The sequence below is a fragment of the Callionymus lyra genome, chromosome 7 (genome assembly GCF_982586985.1).
Source record: "Callionymus lyra chromosome 7, fCalLyr1.hap1.1, whole genome shotgun sequence".
Lineage (NCBI taxonomy): Eukaryota > Metazoa > Chordata > Actinopteri > Syngnathiformes > Callionymidae > Callionymus > Callionymus lyra.
In genome coordinates, this window is record NC_141824.1 from 14,135,964 (window position 1) to 14,160,594 (window position 24,631).

The window sequence follows — 24,631 nt, forward strand, 5'->3', positions numbered from 1 at the left end:
TGATTTTAAATCAGCTCATTTTCTCAAACAGTCGTTCAACGGAGAACACTCACCCTCTGAAGCCCAACTGTCGACACGTCATATCGGAGACACTTCGATCCCAGTCACCGGAGTAACACACCGGGAGGAAACGTCCGCCCTCGTCCGTCCGTACCTCCAGAGTGTTGTCTGCACTGAACCTCACTGTCCAGGAAACACGGGGAGAAATTCAACAACGAGCTCCAGACTAAGAACAGTTCAAAAAACACCAAGAGATGATCAAAGTGTTGAAAAGCGTTACGTTAAGTTTAAAAAATTGATAATTATTCATCATTTGTGGCATCTTTGTATAATTATATCATATAAATTAAGTATAAATAGCATTTTCCAATGGTATAATTGTGTTGTTTTAAGGCTTACAAACCAAATAATGACACAACGAACCAGAAACAAAGAAAGATGGTGGCAATACTTAGATCAAACTCAAGGCCCGGGGGCCAACTTAGTCAGCCAAGTCATTTTAAGTGGTCCGCTAGCTTATTGGTTCTAAAACGAAGTAGATTAATGTTGATGTGTTGTCCTATAATAATTTGTCTGTGTTTAAGATTAGACAAAAACTACAACAAAAAAAAATTCTAAACACATATTTGGAGAAGGAAGTGTGATAACTGAGGAAGATGAGGGATAAATGTATAATAATAATAATAATAATAATATTTTAGTATATTTGTGTATATATTATGTTTTTTCATGGGTCTGCTGATAAATATATATACATATATATATATATATATATATATATACATTTTACGATGCTATATTATGTAATATAGATAATACGAGACAATATATATATATATATATATATATATATATATGTTGTGTATTGCTATGAGTTCTATATCATGTATTTTTATTTTTATGTATATCTGTGTAGAAATATTTGGCAAATTATTTAAAAAGGGTAGGGAATCTAAAAAATTATTTTTACCAGTTTTTAAAAATGTTTTCTTTATTTAGGTGTATTTTTTATTAAATTCTTTTGTACAAATTACTCAATATTGTATACATGTTTGAAATATATCAGTTCATAAGATAAGTGACCGAGATTTTAATAATAAGAGTATAACTGATGTATTTAAAAACATCTAATTCATTTCAAGTTTATATTCATTTGATTGTTGTGAGGGAAATAATAGTTGATATTTTTAACTGTTTCTTAATGAAGTTGGATGTTGACAGTAGAGTGTTTTTAATAAAACAAAAGAGATACTTGTTGGCTAAAAAAAGATCTATATATATATATATATGGAAGCCTCTTGTCTTCTCACCACAGTCCGCCTCGTCGGAGCCCAGGTGACAGTCCATGTTGCCGTCGCACTTGACGGTGTTGTTGGGACAGGTGTCGTAATCCGGCAGAGGCGGGTCTTCATCGTAGCCGTCTTCGTCGACTTCGTAGCTGTTGTAGATGGTCGTCGACACGACTCTGGTCCCGAAGCGTACTGCAACAGTGACAGAGCAAGGATGAGAAAAGTAGAACAAAACCAAAATAGATGAGAATAACAAGTTGTAATTCAAATGATACAGTGAAACTGCTATATACACGTACTTCCGAGCCAGATGGCGAGCGCCAACAGACCCACGAGCAGCAGAGTTCCTCCTGAACCCCCGTAACACTGAGACGTCCTCTCACAACACACGCATTTCTTCTTCCTGCTGCACGGAGCTGTGAGACGACAAACATCTTAGTTGTTTTTTTCACCATCATTTTGCAACATCGGGAGAAGGAGCCATGATCTCGTACTTATGCTGGTGGGCTGGACCTGTGAGGCGGTCACTCGGGACGCGTACTGAGGGACGTAGTGCGGGTGAGAGTGAGGCGTCAGGTCCGGACCGATGCCGTACTGCGGTCCCACGTATGGATTGTAGGCCGGCGCCGAGACCGTATAGTAGGGAGGAGGGTCATCTCTCTGCCGGGAAAAGATGGTTTCACACGTTAAGAACAGTTAAACTATGAGAAAATATCGATAAACTTAAACGTCAGCGTTGAAATATATATATTTAATTATGAGAGTATTAGGTTAAAGGTAAACACTCATTGCACTGTTTGACGGTTTTTGCACTGTGTCTATTATTATTATTATTATTTATCTTGTATATTTGTACATATTGTTTTTCCCTATTCTAATTTTGTTACCAATTTCGGAGTCGTCCACAACCACGGAAAAATCCATGTATGTATACCAATATGTACTGGCGAATAAAGCTGCTTTGAATATTTCATAAAATATAATAAAAATATTAAATATAATATATATATATATATATATATATATATACATAATAAAACAATTTGATCTTTTCATCTTGATATCCAATCAAAAAGCAAATATTTATAGTGTTCATTCATTTTTGTGTTCCAATTAAAAATCCGGCCACTAGACAACCGCCGTCATTACGTACTACGACTGAGGACGAGAGGATACAGTCGACTCCAGCTCCTTTTGATGTGATGTTTGGAAATATTTTGGTTTCAAAACAAATGAAAGCAGTTACGAATTCGTCAAGAGTCATGTGGTCTGTAAATTCTGAAACACTTGAGTCAAGTACTCAAATATATCCTTGTTACTACAGTTTCACAATATACTGTATATCACAATATATCGTATCGTTGACCCTGTATCGTCAGTATCTTGACAATACACACCTTAGTTAAAGCTGAAAATACTTAAAAGTAAATTCTCTGCAAAACCTACGAACACAATTATTTGTAATTGGCAAACAAAAACATTTTAGTATTCATCATAATGTTTTCTTTTTCTCAAGCTCTTAACACGAGTCTGTCTCTTTAAATGTGTCACGAAACTTGGTTACGTTTGATTTCCAGAATAGAAAAATAATAAATATAGTATAATTAAAGATGTATATATATATATAAAGATTTTTCTCTGCAAAGGAATCAAAGCAAATTGATGTCAATTTGTTTTTCCTTGCCTTAAACTAGGGGAATTTGTGAAAAATAATGCAGAGATTTTACCGATCCGTGGCGTCACAAATCTTTTCATCCATATGAGTCAGTTCCGACTGGACTAACTATTAACCATAATTGCAGTTACATGTGCAAATCCACACCCATGTGTGGAAACATGTGACGAGGAGGCCGTGGCTGTCGGGACAAGATTTCTTCTCGGTAATATTTCCTACTTTCATATTTTAATTAAACACACTTGATCGGAAATCTGTTTGTTCAAACATTAACTTTGACTGGAAGAAGCAGGTACGAGGAAGTCGATGGAGAAAAAGTCCAGGTTTTATATTAAGCCTCGTGAGGCGAGTCATGCTCAAACAAAAGGCTGCGTTTCTCAGATTCTTAATTGTTGATTCAAAAAATAAAGCCAGTCATTCTTCCTGGTAAACTTCATGCTTTGTAAATGATTGACCAGGTTGTTGTCAGTATATATTATTCCATTTTGATGAAATACATCTTTTCCAGTCAAGCTTGAAGCTTTGTTTGTAGCTAAGAAAATGATCTTCTTGTGTTTTCCTGACCAGGTACTTCTTGTTCTGTTATGTGAAATTTAAGAAAAATTTGCCTACATGTCAAAATCATCGAAAGATAGTTTTCATAAAAGGATCAATTTAATTCATTTTTGTGGCGGAAACTCTTCAGAATTCAGCTCTTTTTTGATAACATTTAGATTTTTCAAAGAAATAAAGTCGAGGATCCATCAACAGGTAGATTTTTTTTTAACATAAGAATCTTTTCGCTCTCATGACTTCAGTAACCACTTCTTGAGATGGTTTACAATGACATTAAAACACTTTTCAGCGCGTCAAAATCCCTCTTAAAATCAAAGTAGATTAATTTTCATGTTAATACGTTGATTTATAAGTATTTAAGATAAGATAAAAAAAAGAGATTATGAATGTCGATAATTAAACAGTGACTTACAATAAGAGTAAAACTGATCTTGAATGGAATATGATGGAAGTGTTTGTTTGTGGAGAACAAACACAAATATAATCAAGATAGATTCGAAAATATTTGGCCGTCCTATCAGATTAGGATAAGAAATACAAAGAAGTGAGAAACGTGACCTTCGTGTTTGGATTAGGGTGAATAAGGCGCGACTCCGAGAGCTTTGTCTGTAACATGTATTCGAGCAGATATTTCGCTGACTTGTTTTCTCAGGAGTTGCTTCATTGAATTTCTAAAGTCAAGCGGCTACGCCTGACTTCTCTCACGAGTGGAACCCTCACGATCTGTTTGGTTTCTGCAGCCGGTTCTCCTCATTTATCACTATAGCAGCCGCTCTGTAAACATTTCCCTTTTGTGTGAGAGCGAAAAGGTCAATAATAAGAGGTGTCAGGGAACATCTGTTCATGAGTCTATTCTATATCGAGCTGGTCAAGTTTCACGTGTACCTATAGATGAACATGTACTGAACTAACGGAGGTGGAGGAGCAGGTTTTTCCTTTTCCCATCGGAGCATCGACGTTCATAAGGGACGGATCGTCTTTCAAATACGCTGGAAAGTTACCTCTCCAACAAGCAGGAAGTCGGGAGCGGATTTTGAAAAATCAGCAAAAATACTCAATTTTGATAAAAGTTCAATTTTTAAGCCTCTAGAGCCCAAAACTTGTCTCTGGGGTTTTTCTTTTAACTCCTAGAGGCAGTCAAATGTTGGTTACATATGAAAATGAGCATTTCATTGAACATACATATTTAACATACATTTCTTTCTTCAGTTAACTGAATTTTCAACTTAAATTTAGTAGCTGCTCAAAAAGTCTTTTGCCGACATTCCTGCATTTGTGTTTCCACCGAAATCATTACACGATAGTGCGGCTGGTGTTCTTAAGTAAAATAAAGAAAAAGTAAATTAATAAATGTTTTGGGGATTTAACTTAGCAAAATAAAAATGTAGTAGATAACTTAAGCATTTTCTTAATTTTTTAATTTTTATTTCAATGAGCTAAATCATAAATAGCAAATAAAGCAAATATTAGATCAGAAATAACAGACAAAAAAAGTCGTTTTGGATCATTAATTGACAATATATTCAGTTTTCTTCATTTTATTTCATTTTTTCAAGTTAAAAATTGTTATTTTGGGTAAACATCTTAAAGTTCAATCCTTAAAATGTGCAACAGAAAGTTGAAAATCCAGAGTAATTGAATTAGAAAAAGGTTTTTTTAGCAAAAACATTTTGACAAAGAAAACCATTTTAAACGTTAGTAAAATCACAGTTTGACGTCAACAGAGCATACAAGATTTCATGAGAAGAAATTTCACTTTAAAACAGTGTTAAAAACAAGGTAAAATAATCCCAATTTAAAAGATTAAATATCAACTCACCTGATTCTGTTTATCCATCGGACTGTAAGGTAAGTGTTTCCAGGAGAGAGCAGAGGGAAGGCGAGAGCAAGTGGGCGGAGCTAAGTCACAGTGAAGTGTTTACTCTTCCAAAGACATATTCTCTAGCTTTTCTTCTCTGCTCCTCTTCACTCTGGTGTGAGTTTCCTCATGACCTTCATAGAGTCATTCACAGGTAGGACGGCCTCCTCCTCAAACACCTCCCCCGAGTCATTGTGCCGGACCTCCTCGCCAAAGAGAACCATCTTTACGAGACTCTCTACCTGTCGGACCGGTTTCAAGGAAGCTCGAGACCGTCGGACCAGTTTCGGTCCCTGAGAAATCCATGACGGCTGGACAGGCATGGGTTGATTATTGACCTGAAGCAAACAACCGCATGAAAGAAATGTCAATCAAATAGTGTTTGAACAGTCAACATGTTTTGTTTTTACTTCAAAGTTGCACCGAACCGAGAAAGTGCTTTTAAGAACACAAATGGTTCGGATCAGCAGTTTTTACTCAGACTTATCATGAGAGTGGAAACTCCAGATTCACAAGTTAAAACTCCTGATTCATCAGTTAAAACTCCATATTCATAAGTTAAAACTGAAGATTCACAAGTTAAAACTCCATATTCATAAGATAAAACTGCAGATCCACAAGTTAAAACTGAAGATTCACAAGTTAAAACTGCAGATTCACAAGTTAAAACTCCATATTCATAAGTTAAAACTGAAGATTCACAAGTTAAAACTCCAGATTCACAAGTTAAAACTCCATATTCATAAGATAAAACTGCAGATTCACAAATTAAAACTTCAGATTCACAAGTTAAAACTCCAGATTCACAAGTTAAAACTCCATATTCATAAGTTAAAACTGAAGATTCACAAGTTAAAACTCCAGATTCATAGGTTAAAACTCCAGATTCATAAGATAAAACTGCAGATTCACAAATTAAAACTGAAGATTCACAAGTTAAAACTCCAGATTCATAGGTTAAAACTCCAGATTCACAAGTTAAAACTGCAGATTCACAAGTTAAAACTGAAGATTCACAAGTTAAAACTGCAGATTCACAAGTTAAAACTGAAGATTCACAAGTTAAAACTGCAGATTCATAGGTTAAAACTCCAGATTCACAAGTTAAAACTGCAGATTCATAGGTTAAAACTCCAGATTCATAAGTTAAAACTGAAGATTCACAAGTTAAAACGGAAGATTCACAAGTTAAAACTGCAGATTCACAAGTTAAAACTGAAGATTCACAAGTTAAAACTCCAGATTCACAAGTTAAAACTGAAGATTCACAAGTTAAAACTCCAGATTCACAAGTTAAAACTGAAGATTCACAAGTTAAAACTCCAGATTCACAAGTTAAAACTGAAGATTCACAAGTTAAAACTGAAGATTCACAAGTTAAAACTCCAGATTCACAAGTTAAAACTCCATATTCATAAGTTAAAACTGAAGATCCAAAAGTTAAAACTGCAGATTCACAAGTTAAAACTGAAGATTCACAAGTTAAAACTCCAGATTCACAAGTTAAAACAGAAGATTCACAAGTTAAAACTCCAGATTCACAAGTTAAAACTGAAGATTCACAAGTTAAAACTCCAGATTCACAAGTTAAAACGGAAGATTCACAAGTTAAAACTCCAGATTCACAAGTTAAAACTCCAGATTCACAAGTTAAAACTCCAGATTCACAAGTTAAAACTGAAGATTCACAAGTTAAAACTCCAGATTCACAAGTTAAAACTGAAGATTCACAAGTTAAAACTCCATATTCATAAGTTAAAACTGAAGATCCAAAAGTTAAAACTGCAGATTCATAGGTTAAAACTTCAGATTCACAAGTTAAAACTGAAGATTCACAAGTTAAAACTGAAGATTCACAAGTTAAAACTCCAGATTCATAAGTTAAAACTGAAGATTCACAAGTTAAAACTCCAGATTCACAAGTTAAAACTCCATATTCATAAGTTAAAACTGAAGATTCACAAGTTAAAACTCCAGATTCACAAGTTAAAACTCCATATTCATAAGATAAAACTGCAGATTCACAAATTAAAACTTCAGATTCACAAGTTAAAACTCCAGATTCACAAGTTAAAACTCCATATTCATAAGTTAAAACTGAAGATTCACAAGTTAAAACTCCAGATTCATAGGTTAAAACTCCAGATTCACAAGTTAAAACTGCAGATTCACAAGTTAAAACTGAAGATTCACAAGTTAAAACTGCAGATTCATAGGTTAAAACTCCAGATTCACAAGTTAAAACTGCAGATTCATAGGTTAAAACTCCAGATTCATAAGTTAAAACTGAAGATTCACAAGTTAAAACTCCAGATTCACAAGTTAAAACTACAGATTCACAAGTTAAAACTGAAGATTCACAAGTTAAAACTCCAGATTCACAAGTTAAAACTGAAGATTCACAAGTTAAAACTCCAGATTCACAAGTTAAAACTGAAGATTCACAAGTTAAAACTCCAGATTCACAAGTTAAAACTGAAGATTCACAAGTTAAAACTCCAGATTCACAAGTTAAAACTGAAGATTCACAAGTTAAAACTCCAGATTCACAAGTTAAAACTCCATATTCATAAGTTAAAACTGAAGATCCAAAAGTTAAAACTGCAGATTCATAGGTTAAAACTCCAGATTCACAAGTTAAAACTCCAGATTCGCAAGTTAAAACTCCAGATTCATAGGTTAAAACTGAAGATTCACAAGTTAAAACTCCAGATTCACAAGTTAAAACTCCATATTCATAAGTTAAAACTGAAGATTCACAAGTTAAAACTCCAGATTCACAAGTTAAAACTCCATATTCATAAGATAAAACTGCAGATTCACAAATTAAAACTTCAGATTCACAAGTTAAAACTCCAGATTCACAAGTTAAAACTCCATATTCATAAGTTAAAACTGAAGATTCACAAGTTAAAACTCCAGATTCATAGGTTAAAACTCCAGATTCACAAGTTAAAACTGCAGATTCACAAGTTAAAACTGAAGATTCACAAGTTAAAACTCCAGATTCATAAGTTAAAACAGAAGATTCACAAGTTAAAACTCCAGATTCACAAGTTAAAACTGAAGATTCACAAGTTAAAACTCCAGATTCACAAGTTAAAACTGAAGATTCACAAGTTAAAACTCCAGATTCACAAGTTAAAACTGAAGATTCACAAGTTAAAACTGAAGATTCACAAGTTAAAACTCCAGATTCACAAGTTAAAACTGAAGATTCACAAGTTAAATCTCCAGATTCACAAGTTAAAACTCCATATTCATAAGTTAAAACTGAAGATTCACAAGTTAAAACTGCAGATTCATAGGTTAAAACTCCAGATTCACAAGTTAAAACTCCAGATTCACAAGTTAAAACTGAAGATTCACAAGTTAAAACTGCAGATTCATAGGTTAAAACTCCAGATTCACAAGTTAAAACTGAAGATTCACAAGTTAAAACTCCAGATTCACAAGTTAAAACTCCATATTCATAAGTTAAAACTGAAGATTCACAAGTTAAAACTGCAGATTCATAGGTTAAAACTCCAGATTCACAAGTTAAAACTGAAGATTCACAAGTTAAAACTGAAGATTCACAAGTTAAAACTCCAGATTCACAAGTTAAAACTCCAGATTCGCAAGTTAAAACTCCAGATTCATAAGTTAAAACTGAAGATTCACAAGTTAAGACTCCAGATTCACAAGTTAAAACTCCATATTCATAAGTTAAAACTGAAGATTCACAAGTTAAAACTCCAGATTCACAAGTTAAAACTCCATATTCATAAGATAAAACTGCAGATTCACAAATTAAAACTTCAGATTCACAAGTTAAAACTCCAGATTCACAAGTTAAAACTCCATATTCATAAGTTAAAACTGAAGATTCACAAGTTAAAACTCCAGATTCATAGGTTAAAACTCCAGATTAACAAGTTAAAACTGCTGATTCACAAGTTAAAACTGAAGATTCACAAGTTAAAACTCCAGATTCATAAGTTAAAACAGAAGATTCACAAGTTAAAACTCCAGATTCACAAGTTAAAACTGAAGATTCACAAGTTAAAACTCCAGATTCACAAGTTAAAACTGAAGATTCACAAGTTAAAACTCCAGATTCACAAGTTAAAACTGAAGATTCACAAGTTAAAACTGCAGATTCATAGGTTAAAACTCCAGATTCACAAGTTAAAACTGAAGATTCATAAGTTAAAACTGCAGATTCACAAGTTAAAACTCCATATTCATAAGTTAAAACTGAAGATTCACAAGTTAAAACTGCAGATTCATAGGTTAAAACTCCAGATTCACAAGTTAAAACTGAAGATTCACAAGTTAAAACTCCAGATTCACAAGTTAAAACTCCAGATTCATAAGTTAAAACTCCAGATTCACAAGTTAAAACTCCAGATTCACAAATTAAAACTGAAGAAGGATTCAAAGGAACAATTTGATGTTTTAAATTAAAACAGTAGAAAATTGAGAATAACGTTTTTTTTGCATTTTCAATGTGAAGAGAATAACATCTAAAATGTTTAAGATCAAACTTAACTTTCAGCATTTTTTAACTGAACTTCTTTGACAAAATAGATTAACATTTTGTTGGTTAATGTTTTACGTTTTTTTGTGAGGATTCACTTTTAATTTAGACCATTTTAGTCAAATCTATTCCACTTTTAACTATATAATAAAAGCTATATAAATGATAACATTGTTGCTGTGTTTATCTTTTTAACCTTAACCAAAAAAAATGTAGATTCCTCTTAAAAAACGTAAATATATATATATATATATATATATATATATATATATATCTTTGTGTGTATGTGTGTGCGTGCTTATAATTGTCAATGTACTTACGTTATTTAACCGATTCACTGAAAACCAAATAAAATACAATCATTTTTTTGTGGCAGATGTTTCAAAGAAGAGGTCGTCTGGGCCTCTTTACTTAGACTGCTGCCCCCGTGACCCTAAAACTAAGGCCAGAAATGTGTGTAAGGAGAACTAGGTCACCTACTAACACTAAATAACTTAACAAGCTACATGTTGTATAATAGGCTGTACAATTAGTTTAGCATGACTGTGACAACATGTATCCTTTGAAAATGTAGGTCAAACAATTACACAAATCATAGAGCTTGTTGAAAAACAAAGTGTTTCACAAAACACGCTCGCCAAGTATGTCACCTGTTCATTTGAATGGATATTATATAAGAATAAACTCTAATTAGAGGATGAGATGAACAATAAATCATCACAATTGTTCAATCGACTAAAATAAATAAGTGAGGCCTGAAGGGGGCAGTAAAGAGCTGGATGAATGTGCGGGGGACTCGGTGTAAAAAGGAAGTTAAAACCAATACGTTGCGAAAATTTATAACACTATATCTTTTTATTAGGATAAACAAAGTGCCTTTTCTCTTTGACAAGCCCAACTTTTCACTTACTTTACTTTAATAATGTATAAATGTGAGGCACCAGGTCGATGTTAAGTAAGTTATAAAATAAGAAATAAAGGCTTTGATATTTAAAAAAAAAGAAAGAACACTTTTAATCGCACATTGAAAAGTTTATCTGTAGTAACACATTACAAAGTGGTTTTGTGGGTTCTAAAATAAACTGAACTGAACTAATAATAATAATAATAATACATCTTAATTCTCAAAATTAATACAAAAAACTTCCATCTGGTTTATCAATTGCGATCAATCTAACTTGCCCTTTTACCCCAGATAAAATCTTCACAGTCAAAGCAATTTTTGACATTCATAAGAAGTCATTAAAGAGAAAAGAAGGTCATTACCTCCTGGTTTAAAAAAAACTCCAACATGCAAATACACAACAACTCTAATCTATTATGAGGCAATGAAGCTTCACAGATCGTTTCTTAGTATCAATGACTGATCAAAAATAAACGTCGTGGGGGGGTTTTACAGAGTTGCAGTTACAATGTAACGACACTAGGGGAGACAGAAACAACCGAAACAATCCGTCTTTATTACAGTATCGGTAGTTTCCTACTTCTCCTTCTCGTTATTCAAATCTGGTGTAGATTTGCGTTACTGACACGTTCACAAGTCACACGTAGATGTCTAGATATTTTGAAATCGCCAAAAAGGTTAAGCCTATTATTGACCTCAGTATGAACTGGTTTGAAATCATCACAGTGAAGAATAAGTAAGTAAGTAAGTAATCATCATACAGGAAGTGGTGGTTGAGTTTGGAAAATGGAACTTTGTGGAGGGGAAATTATCTTAAAAAAACACAAAAACTTTTGGGTTTAAATAATAAAGATCGCCGATTTAAACAAAAATAGAAGAGAAAGAAGGAAGACGTTAGGAGTAGAATATATGATTTACTTTGGTGACCCCTAGTGGTTCGATCAGGGCAGCCATTAAAAGATGTAAAACACTTATCAGCCAACAATTATTATTTAAGTAAGTTAGTATTTGTAAAGTAACATATATTGGTCTTTGGCTGCAGAGTGATTCTGTTTAGATGTTAAAGAAATTCTTAAAATTAAAAATAAATAAAGATGAATGACTAAATTTTTTAAGTATTTTAAGATAAGGGTAACTGTATGTACACATTAGTTATTTAATAATAGTAATTAAATCTATTTTCTCTTTTCTTGCTAGCATGTTATATTTATTCAGCTTATAGCTGTTAACCAATGATCAGTCATCATTATTTTATTATTTGTCTCTTTCAAACGGTTGTCAATAACGTGCCTACAGATCAGTTAACTTGGAGAACCCCGGTTTCTCTGTAACATTTCATCATATCAGTCGAGAAATCTTTTCAAAGCTACAACAAGCTACTACACTCAACCATCACGTGAATGAATGTCTTCTGGAATTTCTTTAAACTAATTTTATTTTTTAAAAGTTGTTATATGCAGATCAATGGTTAAGATACAATCCAAACGTAAGAACAATCTTTCTTTTAATTTAACTATGAATCATTTTCACCTGAAGGACATGATGTGAAAACTGATATGAGGCCATGACGTGAAAGTTTCATGGAAACACTGATAATAAGAGGAAAGAGAGAAAGTTATGAAAGTAGTGACCAAGATTAGAAGATCAGAAGAGAAGAGCAGTGGCTTTATCTACGTCTTACTCAACTGAAGAGGATTTTTATCTTCTTTTTTTTTACGTTTGGTTGACATTTCTATTATTTTATAATATTTTTATTATCAGTTATGAGTACGGCAGTAGGGTGCACGTGGTAAGCGCGGTCGCCTCACAGCAAGAAGGTTGCTGGTTCGCTTCCAGGCAAAGCCAACTTGTGACCTTTCTGTGTGGAGTTTGTATGTTCTCCCCGTGTTGCGTGGGTTTACTCCGGGCACTCTGGTTTCCTCCCACAGTCCAAAAACTAACAGAGGTTGATTGAGAACTTTGGGAAATTATCCATAGGTATTAATGTGTGTGTGAATGGTTGTCTGTCTTTGTGTGCCCAGACTGGCGTCCTGTCCAGGGTGTCCCCCTGCCTCTCACCCTATGATACTAGTCTCCCCGCGACCCCCGATAAGGAATAAAGCGGTTGAAAATGAATGAATGAATCCAGCAGTGGAGATAAATGACAGATTGTTTTTTTAATCCCCTATAAACTGATTTATTGATGGACAGGATAGAGAAGGTGACACTTATATGGGTATTCAATGGAACGGCTGCCATTTATGCTTTTCTTTTTTACATTCATGGCCTCTAACCAATATTCTATCAGTCAAAAGTACATTTTGTTGTGACTCATGCGTTTAATTTTTATGCTAAACATAAATATATGGATAGATAAACTATTGATCCCTCTGGAGGTCTACTTCGGGAAATTGTTTTTCCAGCACAAAGCAACACAGACAATAGTGCAATAAATAAAGTGCAATAAAAAGAAAGTGCAAGATGACACAATCTTAATCTTAAGATAAAGAACATAGATCAAAGAAAAATAACAAATAAAAAGGATACAAAGATCAACATGGAATAGATTAATCTTTTTACTCCACTCCTGCCCCCAAACTCATAATTAAACAGTCTAATAGCACGAGGAAAGAATGAGTCCCTGAGTCTATTAGAGTTGCATCTGGGGAGGAGCATTCATGCACTTCATCTCCTTCCTATACATATTGTACAGTATTTTATTTATCTTTTGTCAAAAAGAACATCTCTTTTTTGGTGATTCTAATATTCACAATATACAAAGCGTCATAATGACTTGGCAAGTGTAAAGATGGTCAGAGGTTCTGAAAATAATCAGTAGTAAACTGCCGAGCAGCAGCACAAATGTCCAATGTTTTTTTTTTATTTTATTTTCTTTATTAAAATGTTACAATGTGAATACAGATGTTAAACAGTTCTCCCTCAAAATGATACTGACATGTTTTCCATTTAATTAGAAATTAGACAGCCATTCAATTATGAGAAATTGGTCTGGAAATTGACTGCTTTAGATCTTGGCTCCGGTAATGGTTTGAGTGATTTCACTTAAAGCCAAAAATACATTAGTAGAATTCACAACTGCATTTAAAACTGCACGACTGGTCCTTGGTTTTTATTTAAAAAAGATGGTTTGTAATATAAAGAACATACTTCCATACATTTGTTTTAATTAAGTAATAATTACATTTGTATATCCCCAATTTATTGTTATGTATTTATATTCTGTTCTATTAATATAAGTTTATTTCATTCATTTTGAATTTGTAATGTCAACACCATAAAACATTTGTTGTTTAAAATACCAGCAATAAACATGTTCTGATTCTGATTTGATGTCTAAAAATATGTAGGAAAGTATCGAGATATACTTTAATTAAATTCATTGGTTAAACACATATTTTCAGTTTTCATTTTATGTGGGAAATTGTCCATGTTATTGTTAAAAATGGGTAAAACATAACAAAATGTAACTGATTATAAATACATTTTGATACATTTGGAGAGCTGATGAAATGTAAGTAAGTAAGTAATTAATTTAAATTTATAGAGCGCTTTTCCAGACCAGGGTAACAAAGCGCTTAAACAATCAAAACAATACTCAATAAAATATACTAAATACTCTTAAAAAGTCAAGATAACATCGAGAAACAACACAGGAGTCTCAGAAAATTAAGTTAAAGCACAAATAAAACTGTCTTAAGATGAAGAGGAAGATCTTTCCAAAGCTAAGGAGCAACAGCCTGGAAGGATTTCTCTCCTCTGGTCCTGAACCGTGTTCAGGAACCATCAGTAGATTCTGATCCAAAGACCTCAGAGCCCGAGCTGGGGTGTAAGGCTGGATCAGATCAGTGATGTAAGGAGGAGCTTAACCATGAATAGTTCTCAAAGTAAGAACCACAATATTAAAATTGATCCTTAACTGGAAGCCAGTGAAGAGTTTTAAGGATCGAAATGCGAGTTCTCCTACTAGAGCAGGTCAGAATTCTCACTGCAGAGTTCTGAACCAACTGCAGGCGAGACAGCTCCTTCTTGTTTAGACATGAAAACCAACTGCTGCAATAGTCCAGACGAGAAGGCACAAACACATGGACTACGGAGCAAGCAAGCTCCAGATCATGTTGTGACAACATTTGGACAAGACACGGAAGGCAACAGTTTCATTGAGATCAAATGTTGTATCGTTTTTCGCTGAGAAAGCTTTAAATGGGGGGAACTCCGGGATCAGAGAGTTCCCATTGCTAAAAGGCAATAAGAAAAAGGGAAATCAGGCAGAAACCGAAAACCCACAGCAGCGTGTTGAGAGGAAGCTTGAGAGAGAGGGAGGAGCGAGGGAGGTTAAAAGCAGCACTCGATGGATCCAGATGTTATTTAAACAACACAGAGAGCAGACAGATCAGTCGATCATTAACTTCAACAAGACGGTGGATTATGTAAGATTTTAACTGAAGAAAAGAGCCAAACTTAACATGGATTTTATTAACCTGACAGCACTCCTCGGTTTTGGATTTATTTTGACAATCATCCGTGTATCAGGTGAGAACTACAATAGGAGCTTATATATATATATATGTATATATAAATATTATTTAATTTATTAGTATTTAAGTGGAATTTTTTCATTAAAATCTTCTCGGAAATGTGACGCTAAATCTGTATGACAGTTCCCTTTTCTCTTCTACTTACATCGCTCATGTATTTCTGAACACACTTCCTCACTGATCTCATCACAACTATTTCTTTTACCTCAGCGTCAGATGTTCCTCTGGTTGTCGATCTGTCCGTTAGTATCTCAGATGAAAAAGTCCTGTTGTATTGGAAACATCCTGCAGAGGATTCTTCAAGCTTCTCCTACAATGTGCAGATGAAAAAGTAAGTTTGACTTTTGATAGACTTTAACTCTGTTTCATTTTTTTTCTCTCTCCCTTATCCTTAACATTTTGAAATGACAAAAAAAATCTGATACAGTTCTATTGACCAAGATAAAAAAAAAGCAACTGTATTTGTCCAAGGGAAAACATTACATTGCTTTTTTTTTTCCAAAAACAGAATCAAATGACAGAAAGGGAAAATCAAAAGGAAAATGTAATGGGTGGAATTTGTCTAGAAAATAGGAGGTTCAAATCTAAGCTAACTCTGTGTTTGTTTGTTAGCTGATGCTAACTAGCGCTGGTTTGCTGGAAACAGAAACCTGGTCTGATAACCTTCCTGTTCCTTCAGAACTAAACTTTTAGATTTTAATTCATTGCCACAAAGGTATTTACTTTTACTTAAATGTAAAATAGGAAAATACAAATGATTTTAAAGCTGAAATTAAGGCGATATTATAAACCAGGTCGCAGCTATCTAGCGTTAGCATTAGCTTTAGCTTATATATATACAGTTCAGTGTTTACCCCATACTTCTGGATGGAACTTCATTTCAAATGACAGCAACCTTTATGTGTTTAAAAGTCATTTTTGGGTAAACATTTGAGACGTGACACTATCATCAGTTGCTGCAGGGGATGGTTGCATTTCTCAAACGGGGAAAAAGAAAACTCCCAAATAATGGGAAACTCCTCAATGTCCACAGCAGGGATAGATGTAGCCGGTGATCTCATCCAGTCACGGACTCACTCCCACTCAAATCACATGTTGACAAAGGAGATTCATTGTTATGCAACATTAACAACCGACAATTTGGAAGCATATCACAGCTTTATTAGATAGTTTCATTTAATATGTCAAATGTTGCAAGTCTGAAGTGGAAGGTGGAATTTGATTTTATTTATTCATTGAATTTAATCTTTTGAAGATTGAATAATTCTTTTGTTTCTAATACTTGAAAAACAAAATTGAGTTTGATATTATTTTTACAATAAGTGAAATATAACATTTTTTAATTCAATATTTTTCAATACATGGGCTTTTTAAGTCAATCCAAAAAATGTTTGTATATTAATTAGACAAATTGACGCAACAAAGCTTCTCCAGCTAAAACTTTGACCAAGTAGCTCAAAACTTTTTTGGTATTGCCTATAATATCAAAAATTTAAATTGAATTAGATACAAATTAAAAAAGTGAATTTAGAAAATGGAATTAAAATGTCAAACCCTAAATTTATTCCATAAAAAAAGGATTATTTTTCTATATACCTTTTCAATATCACTTTCTATCAGATTAAAATAACCTTTCCCGTCTGCAGGTATGTGGGGAATGAATGGAAGAACGTCGACAGTTGCAGAGGAATCGTCAACAACATCTGTGACCTCACGTCATACATCGAGAACTACAGAACCATCTACAAAGTCCGCGTTCAGACCGTGAGGAACGAGAGTGTGTCGGACTGGAAGACGGAGAAAGTCGCCCCGTATGAAAGTGAGCAAGACAGAAAGTCGACGGTGCAACTCTGGGGTTATTTCTTACCTTTTTTACTGTCCTCTCAGGTAAACTGAACCCGCCTTCCTTCAATTTGTGGGCGACGTCCAGCACTCTAACGATACATATTCTGCCCAAACCCATCCTGAAGGAGATCTTTGCATTTGGAGTCACCTACACCATTCACCTGATGGAGCGAGAACAAGAAGACAAGGTATAAAAATTGATTTTAAAGATGGAATTACAAGATATAAAGATGGATATAGTGAGTAAATCGAAACCTTTGCTCCCACAGAATGTTACTGTATACCTGGAGGACGTGGATGGAAACGGACAGATGGTCAAAACCTTCTCCTCCCTGAAGTGGGGGGTGGAGTACTGCGTCAGTGTCCGGGTGGAGGGCAAAGGCGGACGTTTGCCCAGCGGCTTCTCACCTCAACATTGTCAGCGGCTTCCGGAGCAAGGTGAGCAACATCTGACGTCAAACATCCTTTCAATAATCTTCAAATAATTTTAGTTTATGCAGACAAAAAGGTTTGAAAATTCAATTAACGTTTTTTTTTTTCTGGCAGAGTGGTTTTTAATCGCCGTCTCGTCCCTGACCACTGCGGGTGTGTTGATGGCGTGGATTATTATTGTGATCATCCTCATGTGCTATCTCAAGCGTCCACATCAGACCCCAGCTGTTCTGGTGAGTGACCTTTGTTATTAGAAAAAAGTCAATCAATAAAACTCCCAGTAAAGTAAATCAATATATCAGAACTATTCCAGAAATCTAATTATAGTTACCGATGTTTCTTAAGCACGTATATATTTCCATTTGTCTTCTCTGTGTATATTAAAACACACATTTTGATTAATATAGAAAACAATTCTGGTGAGAAGTTTACCAGATCAAACACAGAATAATAAACACAAAAGCCTTCATTATCCAAAAGACTCGAGTCTGGGCAGAAACCTGGAAATAGCAACTTGTCGCTGGGCTAAATATACATGTCAGCTTCTTTGAAAAAAAAAAAAAAAGCCAGTTTTCTCCACAAATTCCCCAACTTTGGCATAAAATAAAAGGAATATCTTACTCTACACATCATTAATAGTTTATTAATTCTTCCTCAAATTGTTTGGAACATTCCTCAAACAACACAAATTCAAATCTAAAAAAAATTACAAGTGTCAGGGTGGTGAAGGAAACCCAGGTGCAGAAAGTGTCTGTTCGTCAAAACTTGACAGTTTTATTAGGAGCAGGCAGAGGGATCGTCACAGGTAGTCCAGGAAATATACATCCAACAGGTACGATATCCAAACAACAGGTCAAGGGCAAAGGCAGGCAGAAAAACAAGAAAACATACCAGGGTCAAAACCCGGGAAGGCAAAAACAAACTCGAATCGGAAGTCGAAAACGTGAAACACGAACTAGACAAAAACAGGACAGGAAGTGTGACGAACCGACAAAGACTGAGGGAGAGGGTGCAGAATATGAAGGCTGCCCGTAATCACTGGCAGCTGCAGAACACAAGACAGGTGCAGTCAATAATAATCAGCAGGGGGAGGGACCGGAAAGGAAACTCACAGACACAGAAGGGAGCAGGTTTAAAAATAAAAACAGGAAACACAAAGAGAGACACACAAGATATAACAACTAGTAGTTAGTACGACTAAAATAAGATCAACTTCTGAACAAGCTAATCTAAGACAAATAAGTTAGTGGTTAATCTTGGCGAGGTCCATTATAAACTATTATTCAAACAGACTTTAAAAATAAATTAAATACATTGTAATTATAAAAAGTTTAAATACCACAGTTCCTCCTGTGAGTCAAATGGAAAGAACATCAATGCCAATACTAATTTGCTTTTCTTTTGAAAAAGTTTTCAATTTTGTTATGAAAAGTGGCTGAAAGCTTTTATTTTTTAACTCTTGGTTAATTGTGACTGTTTGTAACTTCATCAAATTTGGGCCTCCTCGAAAAAAAAGTTTGGAAACCCAGGAGTGTTGTTTAAAATAGTACTGAGTTCTATGTTTATATTTATTTTAACAGAAGTCTCCTATGAGCGGCTGGCATCCCCTCAGTGTGGCAGAAGCAAGAATAGAAGTGGTCACCGACAAAGGCTGGTTTATCTCCGGGGACAGGGCGCAGGAAGTGATCTCATGTGACCTTGAGACACTTCCCCTTGAGAAAGCTGATGTCAATGATGAGGAGTCGAGGAGGAGGAGTCTGGACAGTGGAGTTTGTATGGAGTCCTCCGCGGACAAGAGGAGGCAGGAGGACAGCGGATGTGAAACCAGCAGCGAGACGGTCTTCACCCTCACCGGTGAGACGGATCTGAGGAAGGGTCTTGAAGGGGTCTGGCTGAGCGGACCCGCGACCGAAGAAGGAAGCTACCGCAGCCAGAAACCTTCACCTCGACAAACGTTCGGACAGATCGTCCCCGACCTGACCTCACATCTGACCTCGGTGGTCTCGGGGTACAGGTCCGAGCCCGGAGTCTGCCTGTGCTCCGGAGCAGGACAGTGCACTTGGTGCCTCAAACAAAGACTGAACTCCTGCAACAAGCAGCTGCTGGTGACGCCTCACTTTCCTCACCTGGACTCAAGGACGGATATGACAAACGTTCGAGAGTCTTTTTTCCCGATGCTGACTTCTCTGTGCTCACAGAAGGACATGAACATGAACGATGTTTCCCTTTCAATCTGCGACTTATAGCCGTCGACGGCAAGATATGAGCGAAAGATCAAAGGTCGTTGATGGATAGTCAGGTGTGACAGGGGAGGAGGAAACATGAGCGACGGTTCGACAGCTTCGACATTTCGGTTTTTTTTTTTAAACCTCCTACGTCTTCTTTCAGTTTCCTCCTCCTACAGAAGTTTGGCGCCTGAGAGACTATATTTCCTGTCAAGACAAGTCACACCTCATAGTCAGATTATTCCCTAAAGGTTGTTTTTTTTTATACATATATTTTAGTTTAAACACCAACGTATTTAAATGACTTTCTGTTTAAGTTGTTATCTGGACAAATACCTCAATGTTTTTTATATTTATTTATTTTTATATTTATTATAAGTGTTCGTCCATGTTGCAGATTCACTACCACAATTTCAGAAATTCAGGTGGGAAAATCCCCTGAAACATGATGTGAAATAAAGACAGTAAGACTGGACCGGGTGTTCTTTTGAGCGGCTCTTGTTCACACAGAAACTGAAGCAGTGGTTTCCAGAGAACTCAAACGAAAACACAGACTTCCTCTTTTAAGCTGCTCTGCACACAGAAAGTCCAAGATTGTGTTGGTGATGTTGACGTGATGGAACAAGAAACACTGAGAGGTCACGAATGACGCAGAAAGTTTCAGGAAGTGAAGAAAAAAATATGCCGGTTTCATTACAAAACCCTCTTATGGCTCAATATTTAGATGTAATTGAAGAATTTACAATAAGAGACACTATTATTAACCATGAAAAATAATGGAACGCACAATAGTGAAGACAAAATACCATAATAAAAATGTTCTACCTCTTGGATTTATGGTTGAAATTTACTTTCCAGGTCTTAAAAAAAACTCAGATTTTCACATCACATGGATATAATAAATGATGTTATCTCAAAATCAACAAAACATTTGGACTTTATTATTTTTTTCAGATCTTCACACAATATGTTAAAACAAGTGCTCGATCATTTACATATAGACTTTGAGTAGCATGTGTGCTGCCCTCTAGAGGAAGTTTCAAAATTTCAAAATAAACTTCATTGTATAGGAGTAAACTATATTTTAGGATCAGATTAAAATTGAGTTTCACATTCACGCCTAATTTTTTTTATTGAATGTCATGAAAAGTAAGAGAGAAATTTCAGTCAACACCTATTGAAGCAACAGAAAAACACAGGATGAAGCGCATTTATTTGAAGAGAAGTCAGATGCCGTTTACATGAATAATCCGTCAACCTTTTTCTCATTCTGATTAAGCTGTAACTTCATTTTTTTTCTACCCCAGACCACCACGAGAACCACCCTTGTCTCTGCTGCAAGACACTTTCCTAATTTGCATCTTGCAACAAAACCACAACACCAGCAAACAAAAGCAGCTGCTATTTAAAAAGCTTTGTCAATGTTACATCTTTAAATCTGGCTCATGGGTACATAGGCACAGTAAAATAAATTAATTTGAACACACGCATACAAAGACAAACAGCCTCTTAATAAAATTGATTTTAATTCTACAGGTCGTTTCCACTCAACTAACTACTTCATGTTTAAACAACAAGTCAAAATGACTAATGTCAAATCAAAAGTTCATTTTATTGTGATTTTCTTTCAGCTCTTTTGTTTAAAAGTAATAAGACAGTACATTTTACAATTACAAACATGTATATGTCAGATTATTTTAGCATAAATATCATTATAAACACATAATTGTTCACCATTAAGTTATATTGTAATCACAGATACTGTGGATCCAGAGATCTGAGGGAGACTCTGCCCGAGTGGACGATCATTTTAAGGTTCCACTGATGTTAAACGGAGGAGGAGACTTTGTGAGGCCGACCTTGCTGTTGTGTTGAAAAAAAAAATTTAGGAGATGAGGAAAAATGAGCGAAAAATATGAAATTTCCTTCATTAAATCTACTCACTTGAAAACTTTGTCTTTTAAAGATGGCTCTGCACAAGTAAGGAAAAAAGTCAATTAATAGAGATTAATAGAGGGACATTTTTGAGAATACATTACATTTGTTGCACTTATATAGTTGGATTATCATACACAATACAGATATTTAGATTTAGTTCAAAACTATTGACTTACTCTTTTTCTTGCAGCACTTTTTGCAGGTCTTGCATTTGTATTTTAGGCAGAACTGAAGGATGCCGATGGTGAAGAGGATCGCCAGGATCCCAAAACCAACTGCGACACCAACTCCTGCTGAATTCACTCGACTTCCTGAAGTGTTTTCATACTCATCAGTTAATTATGGGATGCCATCGCTCTGTTTGTTATTGTTTGTTAGTGGTTCATGCTCTAAAATCCATTAAAAATATACATATTTGGTTAAACAGTTTTGTTGTTGAGTATATGTTTTTATGATGTCATTCTTTCATTTGAGGTTAACAGTCATTGGAATAGAAAATACAAACAAAACCTCATTTTAAATACCTACATTTCATTAAGTAATCATACAAATAACTGACTAAAACACATAAGGTGACACAGTTGAATATCCCAACACCATGTACAAATAGAAATAATAGATCTTACCACCGTTCCCCATGACTGTCAGGAGAGGACCGCCACTGTTACCCTCGTTCAACTTCTTGACTCCAAGATTTAGTGACAGAAATATTTTTGTCTTTTTAAAAAAAAATCAAAATGGAATCTTTACAGAGAACAACTTTGCTTCCGTCCTCACCATCCACGTCTGCATGTACATGTCAACATTCCAAACATTAGTCAGAACCAGTCCATCTCCTTCTTCTTGTCGGACTCCCTGCACCAGCCTTGAGGTCACCGGTGACGCGGAACGGTTTAAATCCAGCAGAATAAAAACAAACATTTCGTAAAATTTCATTATTTATTCTCATGAATATTCGCAACAAATATAAAACGCTTAAAGAGTGAAGCCGGAATATCTATTTATTAAGTATGTTACGACTCTTTGAATCTCGTACGTTGAACTATCCCTCTTTCGGCTGAAAATGGTACTACAGTCTTCGATCGCGATAATGGCTTTAAATAAAATTGTTCAATGATGACAAAATAAGTAGTGAGTTCGATTCCTGCTCGAGACAGATTTGTTAAATGGATCTGGGTATGTTCAGTGTGGAGCGTTTATCCTCCCCACCTTTGTTTTTCCAGTTTTTGTCATTTGAACCAATAGGGAAAGTAGGTCAACTTTTTGTCTCTGAACAGAAATAGTCATTGATTTAACAGTAAAATCCTAAATACTGTATTTTATGTTCATATTTATAACATATCGAACAGTGTATAAATATTCAAACAGATACACTTCTAGCTGGAGTGGTTTGTATAAGCATTAGTAAGTAGTATTAAAAGTAAAAGCAAATTAATCTACATTTACTGATGGTTGTGTAATGTGTTGTAATGACAAAAGTAAAAGAAAGATGTAGAATAGTTTAAAAAAAAGTATGACCTTTCATACTTTTCACACCCTAGAATATTTGTTATCCCCAATCTCTCTTAAGCGTCACAAGACATGAACGTTTATGTGGTCTTATTCAAATCTTTTGGCTTTCAGAATTTATTTTATAAAGGCATACATAGAAATAACGAACATGTAAATGACAAAGCAGGATATAACAAATATATTTTTAAATCTAATAACATACATGACTGTGAAGAGAGAGGGGGATTATGGGCCTTAGAATTACTAAGGTGGTAAACTTGTGCAAATTATTCTTGTTTATTATAAATTTAATATTGTATACATGTGATTTAATTAGAACATGCACAGGGATTTCACAGGAAGCTGGTGTACTTCTCGGTTTCAACACTAGAGGGAGGCAGAAAACATCTTTTGTCACACCTGAAGTCACACATGCGAGATATGAAGTAACAATTCAGGACTCATCCTCCCATGAAGTAAGAAAATAAACCACTAGGTCACTTTCTCTGTCATAAGTTTCGCCTGTGCAAATGTTTCATTGGATCAGCCATGTGTCAATGTAAACAGCTGTTTTTTTGAAGAAGAAATGAAGAAGTGAAGTGAGAGCGACAGATGTGTTGGCGCACTTGTGCCAGTTATGAACTCATCTAATGAATTTAAATAGATTTAACGCCTACAAATATTTTATTTTGTAACGTCATAGATCCCCCCATTAACATATTACGTCAATCACAATACTTTGGATACTCATATACTTCTTTGTCCATTTTACTTGTGAATAAAAAAAAGTAATTAAAGAAGATAATATCATATATAATAACACATGGTTTTGAAACAGATAAAATCATCTGGTTGTTCCGTATTTTGTGTGTATTTTGGTATGTGTAACATTTCCAAAAGGATATACACAATAAAGAGGAACATCATCAACTGTCAAATGCAAAACAAGTGTGTGTGCATGTGTGTGTGTGTATAAGTGTATGTGTGTATGTGTGCATTATGTGTGTATATGTAGGTGTGTGTGTGTGGGGGGGGGGGGGTGTGTGTGTGTGTGTGTGTCAGAATCAGTGTGTGCATGCATGTGTCTGTGTTTACAGGTATGTTTTTGTGTGTGTGCGTGTGTATGTGCTTGCGTGCATGTCTGTGTCGATGGGTATGCTTATAGGTGTGTATGTGTGTATATGTTTGTGCAAGTGTATATGTGTGTACATCGAATGCATGTGTGCGTGTCGAAGCATGACGGAAATTTCCCCAAACTCCTTTACAAAAGACCGCAAATGTCATCATGAAAAACTGGGAAATTTTTCCTTCCTGAAATTAATACCAGGTTCCGCTGGCGACTCCATTATGACGTGAATTCTT

At 34.9% G+C, this 24,631-nt stretch overlaps 2 protein-coding genes and 1 long non-coding RNA gene across 6 annotated transcripts in view; 1 reads left to right on the forward strand and 2 right to left on the reverse strand.

The window, feature by feature from the left end:
- Window positions 1–15,650, reverse strand: part of tmprss13a (transmembrane serine protease 13a) — a 142,957-nt gene extending 127,307 nt beyond the window's left edge. For 2 of the 3 annotated variants that reach the window (XR_015711880.1, XM_087796439.1), the window contains exons 1-6: window positions 15,544–15,643; window positions 5,339–5,715; window positions 1,784–1,949; window positions 1,589–1,705; window positions 1,311–1,481; window positions 54–183 (exon numbers count right to left, since the gene is read on the reverse strand). Coding sequence is in view for 2 of the 3 variants with exons in the window: in XM_087796439.1 (XP_087652565.1) it covers window positions 54–183; window positions 1,311–1,481; window positions 1,589–1,705; window positions 1,784–1,949; window positions 5,339–5,356 (602 nt within the window). In the remaining variant the exon portion in view is untranslated. Of the gene's footprint in view, window positions 1–53; window positions 184–1,310; window positions 1,482–1,588; window positions 1,706–1,783; window positions 1,950–5,338; window positions 5,716–15,543 lie in introns of all 3 variants that reach the window. The other variant, XM_087796440.1, reaches the window with a different exon arrangement.
- il10ra (interleukin 10 receptor, alpha) lies at window positions 15,192–20,315 on the forward strand. 2 transcript variants are annotated; one of them, XM_087796442.1, is made up of 7 exons: window positions 15,192–15,333; window positions 15,549–15,669; window positions 16,985–17,225; window positions 17,309–17,371; window positions 17,453–17,621; window positions 17,730–17,848; window positions 19,196–20,315. In XM_087796442.1, exons 1-7 carry the CDS (start codon window positions 15,267–15,269, stop codon window positions 19,859–19,861), a joined length of 1,446 nt encoding a protein of 481 aa, XP_087652568.1. In that variant the 5' UTR covers window positions 15,192–15,266; the 3' UTR covers window positions 19,862–20,315. The 2 variants fall into 2 exon arrangements, with proteins under 2 accessions (XP_087652568.1, XP_087652567.1); XM_087796441.1 differs by having other exon boundaries at window positions 16,985–17,157; window positions 17,226–17,371.
- A 719-nt stretch (window positions 20,316–21,034) lies between these two features.
- On the reverse strand, window positions 21,035–22,593 carry LOC148075125 (uncharacterized). The gene is made up of 4 exons (XR_015711860.1): window positions 22,405–22,593; window positions 21,955–22,089; window positions 21,785–21,812; window positions 21,035–21,703 (listed from the first exon to the last, which is right to left on the reverse strand). It is a non-coding gene; the product is annotated as an uncharacterized LOC148075125 (long non-coding RNA).
- Window positions 22,594–24,631: the final 2,038 nt, after the last annotated feature.